The 16474-nt window shown below is 22.9% G+C and overlaps 2 protein-coding genes across 2 annotated transcripts in view; both read right to left on the reverse strand.

The window, feature by feature from the left end:
* Positions 1-258: 258 nt before the first annotated feature.
* Positions 259-11137, reverse strand: LOC129613469 (probable basic-leucine zipper transcription factor P). Its single transcript, XM_055527550.1, has 4 exons — positions 11040-11137; positions 9693-9787; positions 7336-7672; positions 259-604 (listed from the first exon to the last, which is right to left on the reverse strand). Exons 1-4 carry the CDS (start codon positions 11088-11090, stop codon positions 509-511), a joined length of 579 nt encoding a protein of 192 aa, XP_055383525.1. The 5' UTR covers positions 11091-11137; the 3' UTR covers positions 259-508.
* Positions 11138-14881: 3744 nt separating this feature from the next.
* Positions 14882-16474, reverse strand: part of LOC129613467 (protein lap4) — an 86675-nt gene continuing 85082 nt past the window's right edge. Inside the window, exon 9 of the mRNA XM_055527549.1 lies at positions 14882-15185. Within this exon, the coding sequence (XP_055383524.1) occupies positions 15015-15185 (171 nt within the window). The 3' untranslated portion in view covers positions 14882-15014. The remainder of the gene's footprint in view (positions 15186-16474) is intronic.

The raw sequence follows: 16474 nt of genomic DNA on the forward strand, positions 1-16474 counted from the left end.
TGTTATATTGTACGTGTTATTTCATATTATTTCTATTCTTGTTTTTAAAATGTAAAATTGTACATGTATTTTTGTATATAAGTATATGAAATTGCCACCTAAATATTATACTTTGGTCTATACGCTATTTTCAAATTTTTTGACTTAAAAGTTCATCTGACGTTTATAAAATGTGGCCTTTTAGAATCTGTTTGCCCGTTTTTCATAAACTTAATTGGTTCTGAGAGAATCACAGTGTCGATTTTGTTCTTTATCCACCATTTTTGTTCTATATCTACTGCATATCTCCTTTTCTCAAGGTTGAAAATCGGTTTTCTTAAAATCAAATAAATGGCGTATAGACCAAATTAATAATAAGGTGAGCAAATATAACAGTGAATGATTTCCATTTAAATTTGTTTTTTGTGCTCTTTTTTTGCTCTCATATTTATATTAAATATATTTTTTTTTTTGGTTCTTCAAAATGGTGCATTATATAACTTCATTTTTCTTTAGTTTTTGCAAACCATTAGAGTATAACACTTACCGTTTCATGTTCATATTCACTTCTAGGTAATTGAGTTTCACTTCCTCTTCTTGATCTTGTATCATCACAGTTGTATTCCTGCATATTTGGTTTTTTTTGTTGTTTGTTTGTTTGTTTGTTTGTTTGGTTTTGTTTATTTTAAGAGTATTGATAATATAAGATGAGAGGGGAAAAAAAAGAAATAAAAGAAAAAAAAATAATAACAACGATAAAAACTAGCTCTAAAACTATTATTAATAATAATAATAAAAAAGAGGGGGAGAAAAAATATTAAAAAAATTTTCTCTTTTTTTTGATCCTGTTATTTTTTTCTCTATTTATAATATAATATTATATTGAAATATATATTAAAAAAATCAATTAAATACACATATAAAAATAAAATATAATGTATAAATATGAGTATATATATATATATATACAAATACTATTATGCATAAATTTATGTTCGAGTTCGAATAAAATTGATCATACTCAACAACAGCACAACAGAATTCAATATAGGAACGCAATCCAAAACTTGGATTCAAAAATAAATTAATAAAAACAAAAAAAGAAATAAAATATTTTTATTTTTATATATAAAAAGACATACGATTTATGTAATAATTTCACATAGACACATAAATATAAAAAAAAAATATTATTTACATTTTATTTCAGTCCCTATATACAAAATATAAATGAACAAAATATTAAAAATAATTACAAACATAAAGAAAATAATAAAGACAATTTTAATTTCAAGCAATAAAAAATTTTTTTGTATTTAGTAAATTTCATAGAGCCACAGAATATCAAAATCAATATTGAGAACAAAAAATAAAATTTTTATAAAAATTTTATATATAAAACAGTGAGAGAAAAAAAAATTATATAAATGTAAAAAAAACTATTAATAAAGAGAGACACGAAAATGCTGAAAAATGTTAAAATTAATTTTTGACAAGTTCATAATAATGTCATCATTGACATTTATTTAAAAAATTTCTTTCAATTTTATTTACACAACAATATATATGAAGAAATAGATGATTTTTAAAGGAAATTGTAAATGTCTAAAGTCTTTGACTGATGAAGTTCTAATTTCTCTCATGAAGGCTCATGGCCCCGTTTGACTTCGTTCAATTTTTTTAGAAAGAGAAAAAAGCAAGAATACAATTCAAATTTTCATATAAAATATATGCTCTCGTATTACTTCGATGCACCAAAGACAAACCAATGAAATCACCTTAAGTGACACATACACAATTTCAAAAATTCTGTCCTGCTCGAAAAAGTTTACATAAAAATTAATTTGGGAATTTATCTTTAATCTAGATTAAAAATTGAAAACAGGCGCTTCATTCTGTATCTCACACTCTTGTACTTAGCGGATGATAAGAAAGTGAGAGAATTATCACGCTCTCTTCTGAAATATACGTGAGTAATAGTAATGCAAAATATAAAACCTGAATTAAACTCAGAGAACGATAGGGAGAAAAGTGGTTACTTAGTTCTTTTGACTGATATAGCACGGGGTCATAATACATTATAGCTCTTAGTTTGAATTGACACAAAAAATCACTAGTGTTTCTAATTGTTCGACTCTTACATTTTATTTAGGTTAAAATAATTGTTCAAAAAAAAACCTTTTCTTTTTTTTTCAAAAAATTCACTTCACTTTTTTTTTAAATTGACATAATCTTGTTCTGCTGAACTGGTCTTAATAATTTTTATCTTTACATCTCTTTTTTCTTTCAAAATGTTTACAAGGTCCAACACTTACAAAAAAAAAATTTTTATTTTGTCTTTATTTATGTTTTTCTAAGAAAAAATAGAAATTCAACAACAAAACCAATTTTTAAAGCAAGTATATTTTTATATTTTCCTGCACAGGACAAAAAACAACAGCAAAATTCACTATTCTAAAACATTTTAGAAAACAAAAACAAAATGCAATAATCCCATCTAATGAAAACAACAAAAAACAAAAGAACAACATGAATTTTCTGTTAAACGTCATTTATAACACAACAAATCCATTCACAATATTTGTGGACACATATATGAATATTTATTTACAAAACCAATGCACATACACACATACACAACAAGCACATGACAATAAAACTTTCTTAATATAAAATATTTGAAGAACTTGATATTTGAAAAAAAAAAAACATCTAACAAAAAAAGTAAACATGAAATAAAATAAAAGGTAGTAATAAAGATAGCAAATATAGTAAGTTTGTAGCAAGTAGCAGCAGCAGTAGCATAAAGTAAAAAAAATTAAAGAAAAAAAATTAAAATTGAAATTTATCACTGCAACAAGAACAATAAAAATAAACAAAAAAAAATATAATAAAATGCAAATAGAATAGCAAAAATTTTGCTCAGCTTAAAGCTAAAGGAACAAGAATGACTAACTAAAAAAAACTAAAAATTGTTTTCATATATATATATACACATTAGTATATATACCTGTGTATATGACATAATTTGTATGAATAAAATAGAAGAACAGAAAAATTACACAATCGCTCTAAACATGGATATCTGGTTCAAATCTATGGCAATAAGGCAAAACTGTCTAAGTAAACAGAAGTTAAAATCAACTGTCAATAAGCAAAACTGTTTGCAAAAAACGAAAGACTACGATATTTAAAATTTCCGTATTCCCAACTTTAGATATATAAAATATCGGCTAAACTCGGAAAACTCCAAGAAGATGAATTGAAGAAGTGAACCCTATTACACACATTCCCAGAAGAAAACAAACCTAAGGTCCGCCGGCAAGCATATGACACACATCCGCATTTCTTAAAATAACGAAAATGCTTTCACGAAATATAACAATTTCTTTACGACCGTATCTAATTCGAATTTTCCTAAAATTGTTTTTTTTTTTTGATAGAGGTAGATACTCGCATAGTATGTGTTCTCTACTATTATGCATCCTGTAACTCTTGACAAGCATCTTCTCTAGGAAAAAGCGCCAACCAAAGTAAGTGCCGCAATCTTGAAATTTTGAATAGAATATCAAAAAATCCACCACCACAGCATAAAATTTCCGCTTTTAATCTTTTCATTTCGCTAGCTTTCAATTACCTCTAACTCCATACTATGCTCAAAAAGTTCAGTATCAAAAACATGGTTTAGTGTCAAGTCAAAATATTCTTTAAAGTCATTTTCTCGAATCTGGATAGTTTTGTCTCATTGCCACAGAAATACAAAATGCCCCTGGAGAACTCAAACTAACCGTCAGAGAGTTGAATATACAAGTACTTATATAGTCAAAAATGAATGAACTTCTTTTTCTCTGCTAATTTAAAATTTTTTTACATATTTTTATACCCTGCACTTCGTGAAGTGTATATTAACTTTGGTATGGAGTTTGTAACTACTTGAAGGAGTCACCTGCGGTATAGGCATATATATATATTCTTGCTCAGCGTAAAATTCTGCATTGATTCAGACATGTCCGTCCGTCCGTCCGTCCGATCGCACGATAACTCAAAAACGAATAATGCAATCAACACCAAACTTTCACAAGTTGCTTCTTTTGTGCCAAGGACGAATCCTATTGTTATTGGACCAATTCGGACAACGGGTTCGGGTAGCTGCCATACAACTCAAAGAGTTTATTTTAATTATTTCAAAAACTAATAAAGGTACGAATATAAAATTTTGTATACATGTGTCCAATTATATTCTACATATGCTCTAAAAATTCTAATGAGATAGCTGCACCGGTTCGGGTGGCTGCCATACAACTCTAAAAGCAAATTTTTTATAATCGGCAAAATAATAAAGTCAAATTCATGAAACTTGGCAGTTGTGTGTCCAATTATAGATCAGATATACCTGCGAAGTTTTAGTGGAATTTCTTGGCAGGTCGGGTACCTGCCATACAACTCCAAAAGCTAATTTTAAATATTTGGAAAAAAAAAGTCAGATTCATGAAACTTGGTAGTTGTGTGTTCAGTTATAGGTCATATGTCTGACCGTGAAGTTTCTATAGAATGGTTTCACAGGTTTGATTAATTGCTATACAACAATGAAAGGTGCAGGGTATAATTCAATTCGGTATGAAAGGTCGGTTCATACCGACTGAAACGTTTTTACTTGTTTTTCTTTTTTTTATCGTTTTACTCCTTTGTAAATATGCAGAGCATTTTTATTAGATAACATCTTTTTTCACTTCGGTTCTTCGTTTTTATTTTTATTTTTTTTTGAAGTTCTATAGTTGAAGGACAATAGGATTTTTTATCTTGTACACAATATAAGTACACAAATACATTTTATTTATATAAATGGTAAGTTTACATAATATTACTTATTCAGTTTTTTAACTCAAAATTCTAAAATTACATACGTATATACATATTTAAGTATAAAGTACATAAATATTTATAAAGAAAACCTTAGAGCATTTAAAATGCAGTATGTATGCATTTAAAAGGGAAAAAAGAAAAATTGCATAATTTTAGGAGTAATCTTTTTTTTTTTTTAGAAAAAAGACTGAAAAAGTTCTAAACACGTACTTTTCTTTATTCATTTTGTTTTTCAGTTAGTGAAAAATTAACAAATTTCCACTACTTTTAAAATAACATACAAAATGTTCGGGCGCCAGTTCCTTATTATGAGGGAACTAACCGTTTCCAACTCATTAGTATTTACGCTAATTATGATTGTTTTCGGTGAGCTATTAATGTCAGGATTTGAATCGCTCAATTAGACTCGATTTGCGGCTCAAAAATTAATTTATTTTAGGCTATGTCAAAAATATTGCAAGATGTCAAAATTTTAATTAAGTTTTATCCATATACTCGTACTTATCCATTCTTTGAAAGAAATTTTAATTTTTCAAATTTTTAGTGCCACAGTATCTCAATAACATTAAAACCGACAAATTATTCCAAAGTAAAAGTTAACAATTTCAATAAAATTAGTGTTATGTACGTGTTTTTTCTATGTGCTCAATTTTAATAATATGAGTGATAAAATTTCAATTCATCCCATTTAAGTGAAAAACCATTAAACGTAAATCCAACCCCAATCAAATTTTATTATAAAGTAATTTTGAAAAATTGTCATTTAAGCTGGTATTCTTTTTTATCATAAAATATTCAATTTTGTGATTCTATCTTCATTTAAAAAAGGTAGAATTGTTACAAGTACGCAGATATTATTTTAAATCTTTGAGAACACATCAAATGCAAGAATAAACAGTAAAACAAGAGAAAATCAGTAACGATTCTTGTCAATAAAAAATAAAGAAGAGACAAAAAAAATTGTAATAAAATCATTTTTTTTGCGGAAAAATATAAGATTAGGTGTTTATATAGAACAATATTGTACTAAAGCACTAAAAATTTTCGAATTTTATTGTAAATACAAACGCAACATTAGTGAAATTTTTAAAAATCACTTTCATGCAACAAATATTTGTTTAATTTTCTAAATGATAACATAAAGTTTCTTAATTCCCCCTACATATTGCAGGGAAAATCGCACAATTTTCCATAATGGTTCGATAAAAATTAGTGCTTTTTAGTACCAAATGATTTTTTAATTAAATTAGACAAATAATGTTCTGCTTAATTAAGAAAATACAATACACATTATTTAACAAGACATTATTATAGCTATGCTCGGGCGGCAGTTTTTAAATATGATATTCACACTCTAAATGTAAAAAATTAATTCCTATATTTGAAATAAAATAAATTATATCAAATAAAAACTTATTTTGTCACAAACATTAATCAAAATTTTGGGTAATTTTTCAAATTTTTACGATATAATATCTCGTAATTACTTTTCGTAGTATTACATAGTGATTCATCTTTAAATAATAGGGGTGTGATTTTTTTTTATTATTGTTGTAATTTTATTTTTATAATATACACTCTAATTTTTTTTATTAAGACCATAATTTCTATTAAAATCATTAATTTTCAGCCAATATAAATTTTTTGATTTTAGCACATTTGCTTTTTTTTGCAGTGTTGAATAAAATCAAATTGTACTTTAGAAATTTCTTGAAAAAAAATTGAATTGTCACTGATACAAAACTATTATATTAAAGAACTTAAAATATAATATTGATTCCTTGTCCTTTTTTTTGTCGATTTCTGTATGTTTTGAAAGAAAGAAATAAATTTTCAAGGACATTATGTACATGTATTTTTGTGTGTATATTTATTTATGTATTAAGAGAAATTTCATTTAAAGTGTAGTAGCTATAAAAGGTGTTTCCACTTTTATAAAAAAAAAATAAAACATAAAAATCTATTCAAAGTAAATGATAGAATATAAAAATACAAATAAAAAATCTTTACAATAATAAAAAAAGAAATCAAAAATAAAACAATAATAAAAAATAAAAAAAAAAAAAACGGCCATACTTAAATTTTTTGACAATACAATATAAAAGTGAAAGAAATGTCGAAATGTCAAATTGTTTCTTTTGGTTTTTTTTTTTTTTCAAAATGACATTATTTTGAGAGAGGACATTTTACAACAAAGAAATTACAATAACAATTTATAACAGTAATTTTGCTTTTATGATGTTTTTTTTTTCTATTTTTATTGTTTATCTTTACTTTTAGCCTTCTTCAGTGTTGTTGTCATTTTTTTTCTTGAACCTCAAATGACTTTAAAATAATGTGAAAAATAAAATATTTTTTGTTTTTTTTTTTGCAGAAAAAAAAAAAACAAAATTGAAAAAACTAATGACATAAAATGGAAAATAAAAATAAAAAAGAAAAATAAAAAAAATCAAACAATAAAAACAAAAGCAAATAACAAAAAAATCTATTCACCTTTCTATCATTTGATGAATCATCTTGTTTTTCACCAATAATATCACTTCGCTGTAAATTATGTTGTAGCTGTAATTGTTGTTGTTGCTGTTGTTGTTGTTGATTATAACCTCCACCACCATTTCCTTCAATATTACTGTTATTATTATTATTATTGTTGTTGTTATTAGCACCTAAACTACCTTGTTTTGTTGGTGTATTTGTACCAACAGTTTTAGTTGGCGCTAAACGATTTTGTGATCCTCCTAAATGACGTAATGATGAATGATGATGATAATGATGGCGATGTAAAATTGGTCCAGCGGATAATGGTCGATATGGCAGTGGACATGCAGGTCTATAAAATAATTTTATTTTTTATATGTTTTTTTATGTTTTCTTTTTTTTGGCAATTTTTTTTTTTTTTGTTGCTCATCTCTTGTGCAATGTGAATTAGTTGTTTCTTTTTTGTTGTTAAGGAAAAAATCTTTTCGAAATTGAACTTTCGAAGTGTTTATGAAATGAAAATTTTTTTTTTTTTATTTAGGTGTTGTGAAATTTTAAATGAAGATGAAAATTTAAATTAAGGTTTTCGATTTTAAAATGTAGAATATTTAATTACACAATGATTTGAAATGATCAACACAATTCGAAAATCGAAAATTATAATGGTAATTTATAGAGGAGGAAGAGCAGGGTAATAGGACTACAAGTGAATTAAATTTTAAACGAAAATTTTATTGCAAAAAGTTATTCGGAAAGTACATTTTACTTAATATTTTTTTATGAGTTAGAGAACGAAATTTTTATTTATTCAAATAAGATTCATAATGTGTTAAACCCTAGCGTGTATATTATGGTTAAATTAGAAAAGCGAACGTAAATTGTTTTTATTCAAATTTATTTAAAATAAATAACTTAAAATTACGAAAATGCTATAAAACACATTTAGTCTACATTCAAAAAGCACAAAAAATCAATTATTCTTAGAACTTAACACTTTCCCATGACTTGGAACCATTCAACCTGTAACTTTTTGGCTATTATATTGTAATAGTTCTGCAATTGTGTATAACTATATAACTGCAAGATTGCTCATACAACTATGGTGAAAATAAGGACCTTTTAGAGAAAATGACATCATTATGAAAACAATTCCTTGAAGTTTCATAATTTTTAACAACATTATGTGACATTTGACAATAGCTAAATAACACTTATTTCAATAACATTTAACCATGTTAGTATATACATAACACACGATTTATACATATTTCTTGTATAATTTCAAATTTTTAATTGATACACAAATTTAATACCAAATTATTTTTATGAATACACCGAATCGCAATGAATTCTGTGACAATATTGTCAAATACACTTAAAAATCACTTGTAAATTTCAAAAACAGATAGCACTTTTAAGTTTAATTGTTTGACAGTGAATTAAACATCAAAAATGTTGTTACGTGAACTTGATATTTAAAAATTTATTAACAAAACTCATTATTTAAAATTAAATTTATTGAAATTATTGGAATTTTATATTTATCGTATATTTCCAGATAAAATAAAAATTAATTTGCAATAACATTCATGTCATTTTGTTGTAATATGTTCACACTTGCAAATTGTTTCATACTAAGGGGGCTTAAAGTACTCAAATGAAAATTTTTAAAACATTAACTAGCTATTATCAAGGATTTTAATTTAATTATCAACTGCTGACAGTTTCCCATACATTTGTTTAATGCCAGTTACCCTTATTTGAATAAAAATTTTATTTTAAGGGTTACTAACGAACTACATTACGTTTTTCTTAATAAAAATGAGAAAATACTGTTATAGCCTTTTATTAGAAATTCAATTCTAAGATGATAAGCAGAAATGTTGAGTTTGAAAACTACCTGTAAATAATTACTGTACCTACTACAAAATATTTACAAAATGATTATAAGTATTATGATCATGTTGGAAGCAAACAGAATGTAATATGCAATTTGATATACTAAACCCGAAAATTAAAATTTGACAGTAAGAAATTAAATTAAATTAAAATTTGAACGGTAGCAGTTAGGTAAGTGTTTGAACCCTATTAATAGCATTTTGCATATTTAAGTTCAAATTTCAAATATTTTCTAAATAAAAACAGTCGAGAATAGAAAAATTTCATGTTTGATCACTTTTTCTAAACAATTATTCCAATTAAATTTTTATAAACGATAAAATTAATTAATGTATTGCAAATTTTTGAAATCTTGACATAAAATAGTGTAAACGCCCTTTTTTTTCAACATTTAGTGTTTTTGTTTTTAATTATAAATTAAAAAAATTGTGCGTTTTAATTAATAAAAATCTGTGCTTTAGTATTTTTTGTACCGATTTCTAATATCAGACACTGCTAATCCAACGCCAGAATCAGATGATGGACTTCGTCCAGTTGCTGCCATTATTTCCAAATCAACATCAGTTACCTAAACAAGAGAAACGAAACCAAAAAAAAAACAAAAGAGAGAAAATAAGAGTAGAAAAGATTTCCAGAAAAATATTCTCGACAAAAGGTACAAAATAATTTTTGTGTTATTTTTTTTGGTATTTTAAATACAAATTTCGAAAATTCGAAAATCGCAGTGTTTTCGTTTATTTTGTGTATTTTTTTACATTTTTTGCAATACATATACAATAAGAAAATATACATCAACAAAATATTATGTTTTTTATTGTTTTGTCAAATTTCAAAAAGTTGAAAAATTCATTTAGCTTTTGTTTTTATGCTGAAAGAGAGTGAAGAGTAAAAAGAATTGTTTTTTCTTTTGTAATTTTTTCTAATACTACAAAATCTACAAATGTGATTAATATTTTTGAAGAGAAAAAAGGGAAATTTCTATGCAGGGCTGTATCGTGCAATTTCAAAGCGAATTAGTGTAAAAACAAAGTAGGATCAAATTGTAAAATATGCAATTTAGCGTAGATATGAAGTTGGAAATGAAATTTTATTTTAAATGCGTAAAATTTTTGTAAAAAAAATTTTAAAATTAATTAAGGTAGGGTTATGTTTCATATTCTACATGATATGTACATTTTAAATATAGGTAAAATAATTATTTTAGGGAAATTATACAGGACTAAAAGTTATTTTAATAAAAATGTCATTAGATATTCAAAGTATGGAAAATGCGTGCAATAAGGATAGCATATTATGAAAATTAAAATTTATGTTTCTGAAAATGACTAAAAATGCTATTTTTACTTAAAAAATGTACGAGTATGTGTGCAACAAAATAATATTTTTGGATTTTGATTATTTTTGTCACTATTTTGCATTTGCATTAATTTTTCTTTTTATTTTTGACAAATAATTTTTTGTGCAAATACAATATTGTTGCTTTACTGCATGTATATGGGTATATTGTTTGGAAAAAACCGCCATCAAAATTTGTAATGAAAATGCGCGGATTATGAATAAAAAAAGCAATTCGAAATGTCAAATGTATGCAAAATGATCAAAATATATAAAAAATATGCAAAGATTTAAAAAAAAATTCTAATGTATACGAGAGTTATGCAATGATTGAAAAAAAAACTAAGCGTAATTGAAATTTTTTTTCAATGACTAATAATAAGTTAATTTTAATTAAAAATAATTAAAATCTTAAAACAAAAAATAAATAAATTTTACAATGAAATGTCTGAATTTTTAATGAATTTCTATATGAAAATACTTACATGTAAATTTGCTATTTTAAAATTTTTGTACATATTTGCTTTTTGCTGCATTGTAATTTTTGCTTGTATTTATTTTCTTGATAATTTTTTTATTTTTCTTGTTTCTTCATTATGTGCTCTTTTGAGGTTAATTGTTAAATATTTAAATTTTCTTAATAATTTAAAAATAAAAATTTACACAATATTAAATGAAAATAAATTTCATAAACTTAAAATTTCCAAAAATCAAAAGAAAATGAATCAAAAATAAATATGTATGTAATAAAAACAAAAAATGACAACTTAAAAAAAAAGTTTTAACCTACTAGTTCCAAAATATGTTAACAAAATTATGTAATTTTTGTATAAGTTTTACATTATTAAAATTCACGTTTCTTACATGTACTCTTATTGTACCCTTTGTAAACAATATGCAGATAATTTCGTTGATTAATTATTTTAAATCATTGTCAGTTTGACAAGAGCTTTTTGACAAGAACTATTGTTATATTAAGGTTCTGTTATTTTATCCAAATGATGTTTATTAAATCTAATAATTTCATTTAATTTCTGTAATAACCAAATTTCCCACAATGATCTTAAAATAAAAGTTCTCAGTTTCTGACAATTAAAAGTGATTAAAACTATTGTTATGTTTCAATCATTTTGATATTATTGTTAACGTTTCTCTCTTAATTTCCTTTAGTAATGTCAAACATTTTTTTATTTAGGATCATGAAATATTTTAATATTGACAATTGCAATAACAATAGTTTTCGGCAAATGTTGTTAAATATAAAAGAAATTTTAAGCTTTAAAAACAAAAGTTGTTGAAATATTTTTTAGTCTCACGTTACTCTTATTAATTAAACATGTGGAATTTTATTGTATTTGAGCGTTATTATAACAAGTTGTTCTAAATCGTACAATTATACAAATTTAAAACTATTAAAAAGGCTGTTTTTTCAAAAGAAAATCGCGACACAACCATCATTCACCAGTGACATTAAAAAAAAATTTATTCTTCAATAGTACGGAAATATTTTTTCTCACCCATCATACAACGTTTACGCAAACCACAACGTTTAAAGAACACTTATATTTTTAGATTTCACCTGTCAATTTTTTTTCTTCATTTCTTATAAGATTAATTTAGAATTAAAATTTGAAAAAATACTCACCATTTTGTTTTATTCTTTTTTTTTTCATTTATTTTAAGTTTACAACTTCCTAGAAACTTTAAAAACTATTCTCTTCAAATAAAAATTTTTAAATAAAAAAAAAAGATTTTGAAAGTATAACATTTAGAAAAATCTTAGAAGCATTTTTGTTAGTGTTGCCGTTGCATTATATTATAGTAAATATAATAATATAATATATAAAAAGTAAAAGGACATAGGAAGTGTGTATAAGTATATGTTTTTAAATGTAAAAGTGTATTAAAGCTGAAAATTTTGTCTCGATAAAAATTTAAAAATAAATTTTAAGATTTCTTGTTTAATGCCTTATATTGTATAGAATATAGATAAATAATTGTTATCTTTAAGCGACATCTATGAAATTATATGACTACTATCATATAATTTTAATGACAAAATATATTATTTACTATAGACGTTTTATTAATATAAACTCTGACTAAGAATTGTTCTCAAGTAACAATTAAGTCGTCACACCATAAATAAATTAATTATGATATATTATGTAATAAGATAATTTAATCCCATATTTGAAATATATATAGTTAATGTAAATATAAGATGAATTTTTTTTGTTGAAATTTATAAAAAATGGATAATTGTTGTTGGAATATCTTTATATATTATATATTAAATTGAAATTCAAATTATATCAAAAATATATAACATCACAACAACAAAATTCAAAAAATAAAAAACAAAAATTATATATATATTTCTTTCGAATTCTTCAAAATCTGTTTAGTAGCTTTAATCAAATAAAATTTTCGTCATAATAACATAAAAATATATGTAAAACTAAATTTTATATTAAACACTAACACTATTATTAACGTGTTTCAGGCATAAACAAATAATATGTATTTAAAAGAAAAGAAAGAAAAGAAAACAAATTCGAAAATATAATAGAAGACTATTATATAAGAAAAACATCAAAAATTATTTAAGTTCTAAGCATATCATAAAGTATATTTTTTTTCAATAAAACATTAAAAATTTGAAATTAAATCTACAGAAAAATTATTTTAAAAAAAAAATTGTTTACAATCTTTTTTTTTCGCTCCCCTTAAATTATCTCTTTTTTAACAATTATATAGATACTTATAGGAACAATTTTAATGTATATATATAAATATGTATGTATATGTGTATATTTAATATAATTATTAATAAATATTTTAGTTAAAAACTAAAAAACAAAAAAATTAAAACTTTTTTTTTTATAATAATGTGCAAAATTTTAGCATTATTTTATCGTATACATTTATATCGTATTGTAATATTAAACTTTAATTAAATTTTTTATATTTATTTTAATTTTATTTATAATTTATAAAAAAATTTTTAATAACTTTTAGCAAAAGTAGAAATTTAAACAATTAATTATTTTATTTATTTTTCTGAATTAATTATCAATGTAGTAAATTTTCAACAAGAATACTGCTTGTTATTTTAATTCCCACGGCAACACAATTTTTTTTTTGTTTTGATTTTGTTTATTAATATATTTGTCAAAAATTAATTTGTCAAAAAGCTAATTAATATTTGTGTCAAAAATTTTATTATTTATTAGTTTTCATAATATTGCGTTTTATTTTATTTTATGTTTTAATAAAAAAAGTTGAGATAAAATGCATCAAAGATGCAATATATTATTTATGAATAATGTTATAACTATATGTATATATGTAAATATATACTATATATTTTAAATTACGTTTTCATTAATTATATTTTATAAATTTGAAAAATTATAATACTAAAGCTTAATGGAAAATTATGAAATGCTCTTAAAACTGTAATTAATAAATATTATATTAGAATTGTTAAGATCATATTAGAGTATTTGTATGTATAAAAACTGTTATAACATAAATTTTGAGATTATATTTATAATGCACGTCATCATAAGAAAAGCGTTATTCTAAATTACATGTCCTAACTCGTATGTATACATAATATATAAGTAAATATTAATTTATTTATTTTGAAGAGAAAATCAATTTTATAGCGAAGAGAGAATTGACAATTATTAGATTTGGTATAAATACGAGTACAGTTGTATTGTTTATTGTATTATACAGTGTATTAGGAAGTTGAAACGCAGTTCGGTTTGAGTTTGATTAACTATATGTACTATACTATAATTATTTTAAGTATTAACCATTAATATCTCGGATATTATTTGATAACAACGTATATGTACGCAATATGTAATATATTATTTAAGAAATTTTTTTTATTTTATTGGAGAATAATAATAATTTTTTGCCTAAGTATTTCTAACAATATTTGCACAATTTATGCTTATAATTATTATATGTATATTAATATATACATATTTTTATACATATATGTAAATTAATTAATTACATATACATATATATATATATGTATATACAGTGAATAAATTACAAAATTCAAAAAAGAAAAAATAATTAAAAAAAAAATAAAGTGTAAATTATAACAAAATAAAACAAGTTAACAAGTTAAATCTATGTATATATATATATATATATATATTATATAATATTAAAAAACAAGTGACATTTATTTAATTAAACAATTGAATAAGAAAAGGAAGAATATATTTTAAAAAAAAAAAAAAGTGACATATAAAATATCTTTTGTTCCATTTATAAATAACAACACATACATATTCAATGTACATACATATGAATATATACATTATTTATATATACATATATAATTATAATATAAAAACTAAATACACAGAGGCATAAATTTTTTTAATATTATTAATTAATATCAAAAAAAAAAAAAAAAAAATTTAATTCTAATAGTAATCATAATCATAATCATAACCAAAAATGTGTTCATCATTGTAACTACTACTATTGTTATTATTATTAATATTGTAATAATTATTGGAACCATCGTTATAATAATCAAAATCATCAAAAAAACTTACCGGTATCTCCTGTGTATGAATTGGATCTCCTTTCCGCTATCATTTTTAAAACAAAAAAATAAAATATTTGTTTTGTTTGTGTTCGAAAACGAGCAAATTTTTTTTTTATACATAAAGAGTGTTGCCAAGTTTACGAAATTTTTGATTTTTTTTTTCGAATTTTCAATTGAAATTTATTTTAGTTTGTTTTTATTGATTTTCATCGAATAAATTTATTTCGATTTTGTTGTAAAAGCATTATAATATTGTAGTAAAGATGTTTAAGTAGTAAATAGTAATAATAGTAGCAGTAGTAGTATATTAGTAGAAGGGTGGTGAAATAATATAGTAGTAGAAGTAGTAGTAGTAGTAGTATTTACGTTAATATGAAAAGAGAAAAGGAAAAATGCAAGAAAAATATTGCATGTACATATTTTTCAAATATATCAAAAACAAACAAAGTTAGATATTGAAAAAACATAAATTTTAAGTGTTTTAAAAAGAATTTATTTAAAAATAAAAGAAAAAAAAATAATTGCGAAAATTTAAATGGAAATGTGTGTAAATTCAAAACTTAAAAAAAATATTTTGGTTTTTTAATTTTTAATATTTTAAATACTAATTTCATAATTTTTATATGCAAAATATGATTTGAATGAAACTTTTTTTAAAGTATTTTTATACTAAAATTTGATCGATCAAAATTAGAACAAATTGAATTTTCAGTGTGGTTCTTAGATCGTATATATATATCGTAAAATATATCAGAGTATAACAGAATAATAACATTGATAGTAGTATAGGCGGGCAAATTTTTTTATTAAAATATTTTCATCATATTGACAGTCGGAATATCGTACTTCAACTATTGTGAATTATTAGATTATAATAGATGAAAGTGTCAAAAACAATTATTATTCGCATACAATAAAGAGAAGTCAAAAAATTATTAAACTGACAGATAGATGAAAAGTTTTTTATGTTCCAGTGGCACCGCTTTTGTATATATTGACATAAGACTATGTCAATATTTATTCGAAACGATAGAAATTTTTTTAAATAAACTTCTTTTCAAATAGTTACAATAACCTTCACATTTTTCTATTAAATTATTTTATATAACAATTTTTAATACATAGACATTTAGCTTATTGTATTTACAAAAGTTTTAGAACAACATAATTATTATATGTACAATATATTTATATAAAAATAATTCAATAAAATTCTTTAGCACAAAATTATCTTTGGATAAAGAAACTTTTTTAAAAACTTAATTTACATATAAATTGAAACCACACTGAATTAGAAATTTACTTCTAAAAATAATAAAATATATAAAATGC

This window comes from Condylostylus longicornis, unplaced genomic scaffold (assembly GCF_029603195.1).
Source record: "Condylostylus longicornis isolate FDR11 unplaced genomic scaffold, ASM2960319v2 ptg000084l, whole genome shotgun sequence".
Taxonomy (NCBI): Eukaryota; Metazoa; Arthropoda; class Insecta; order Diptera; family Dolichopodidae; genus Condylostylus; species Condylostylus longicornis.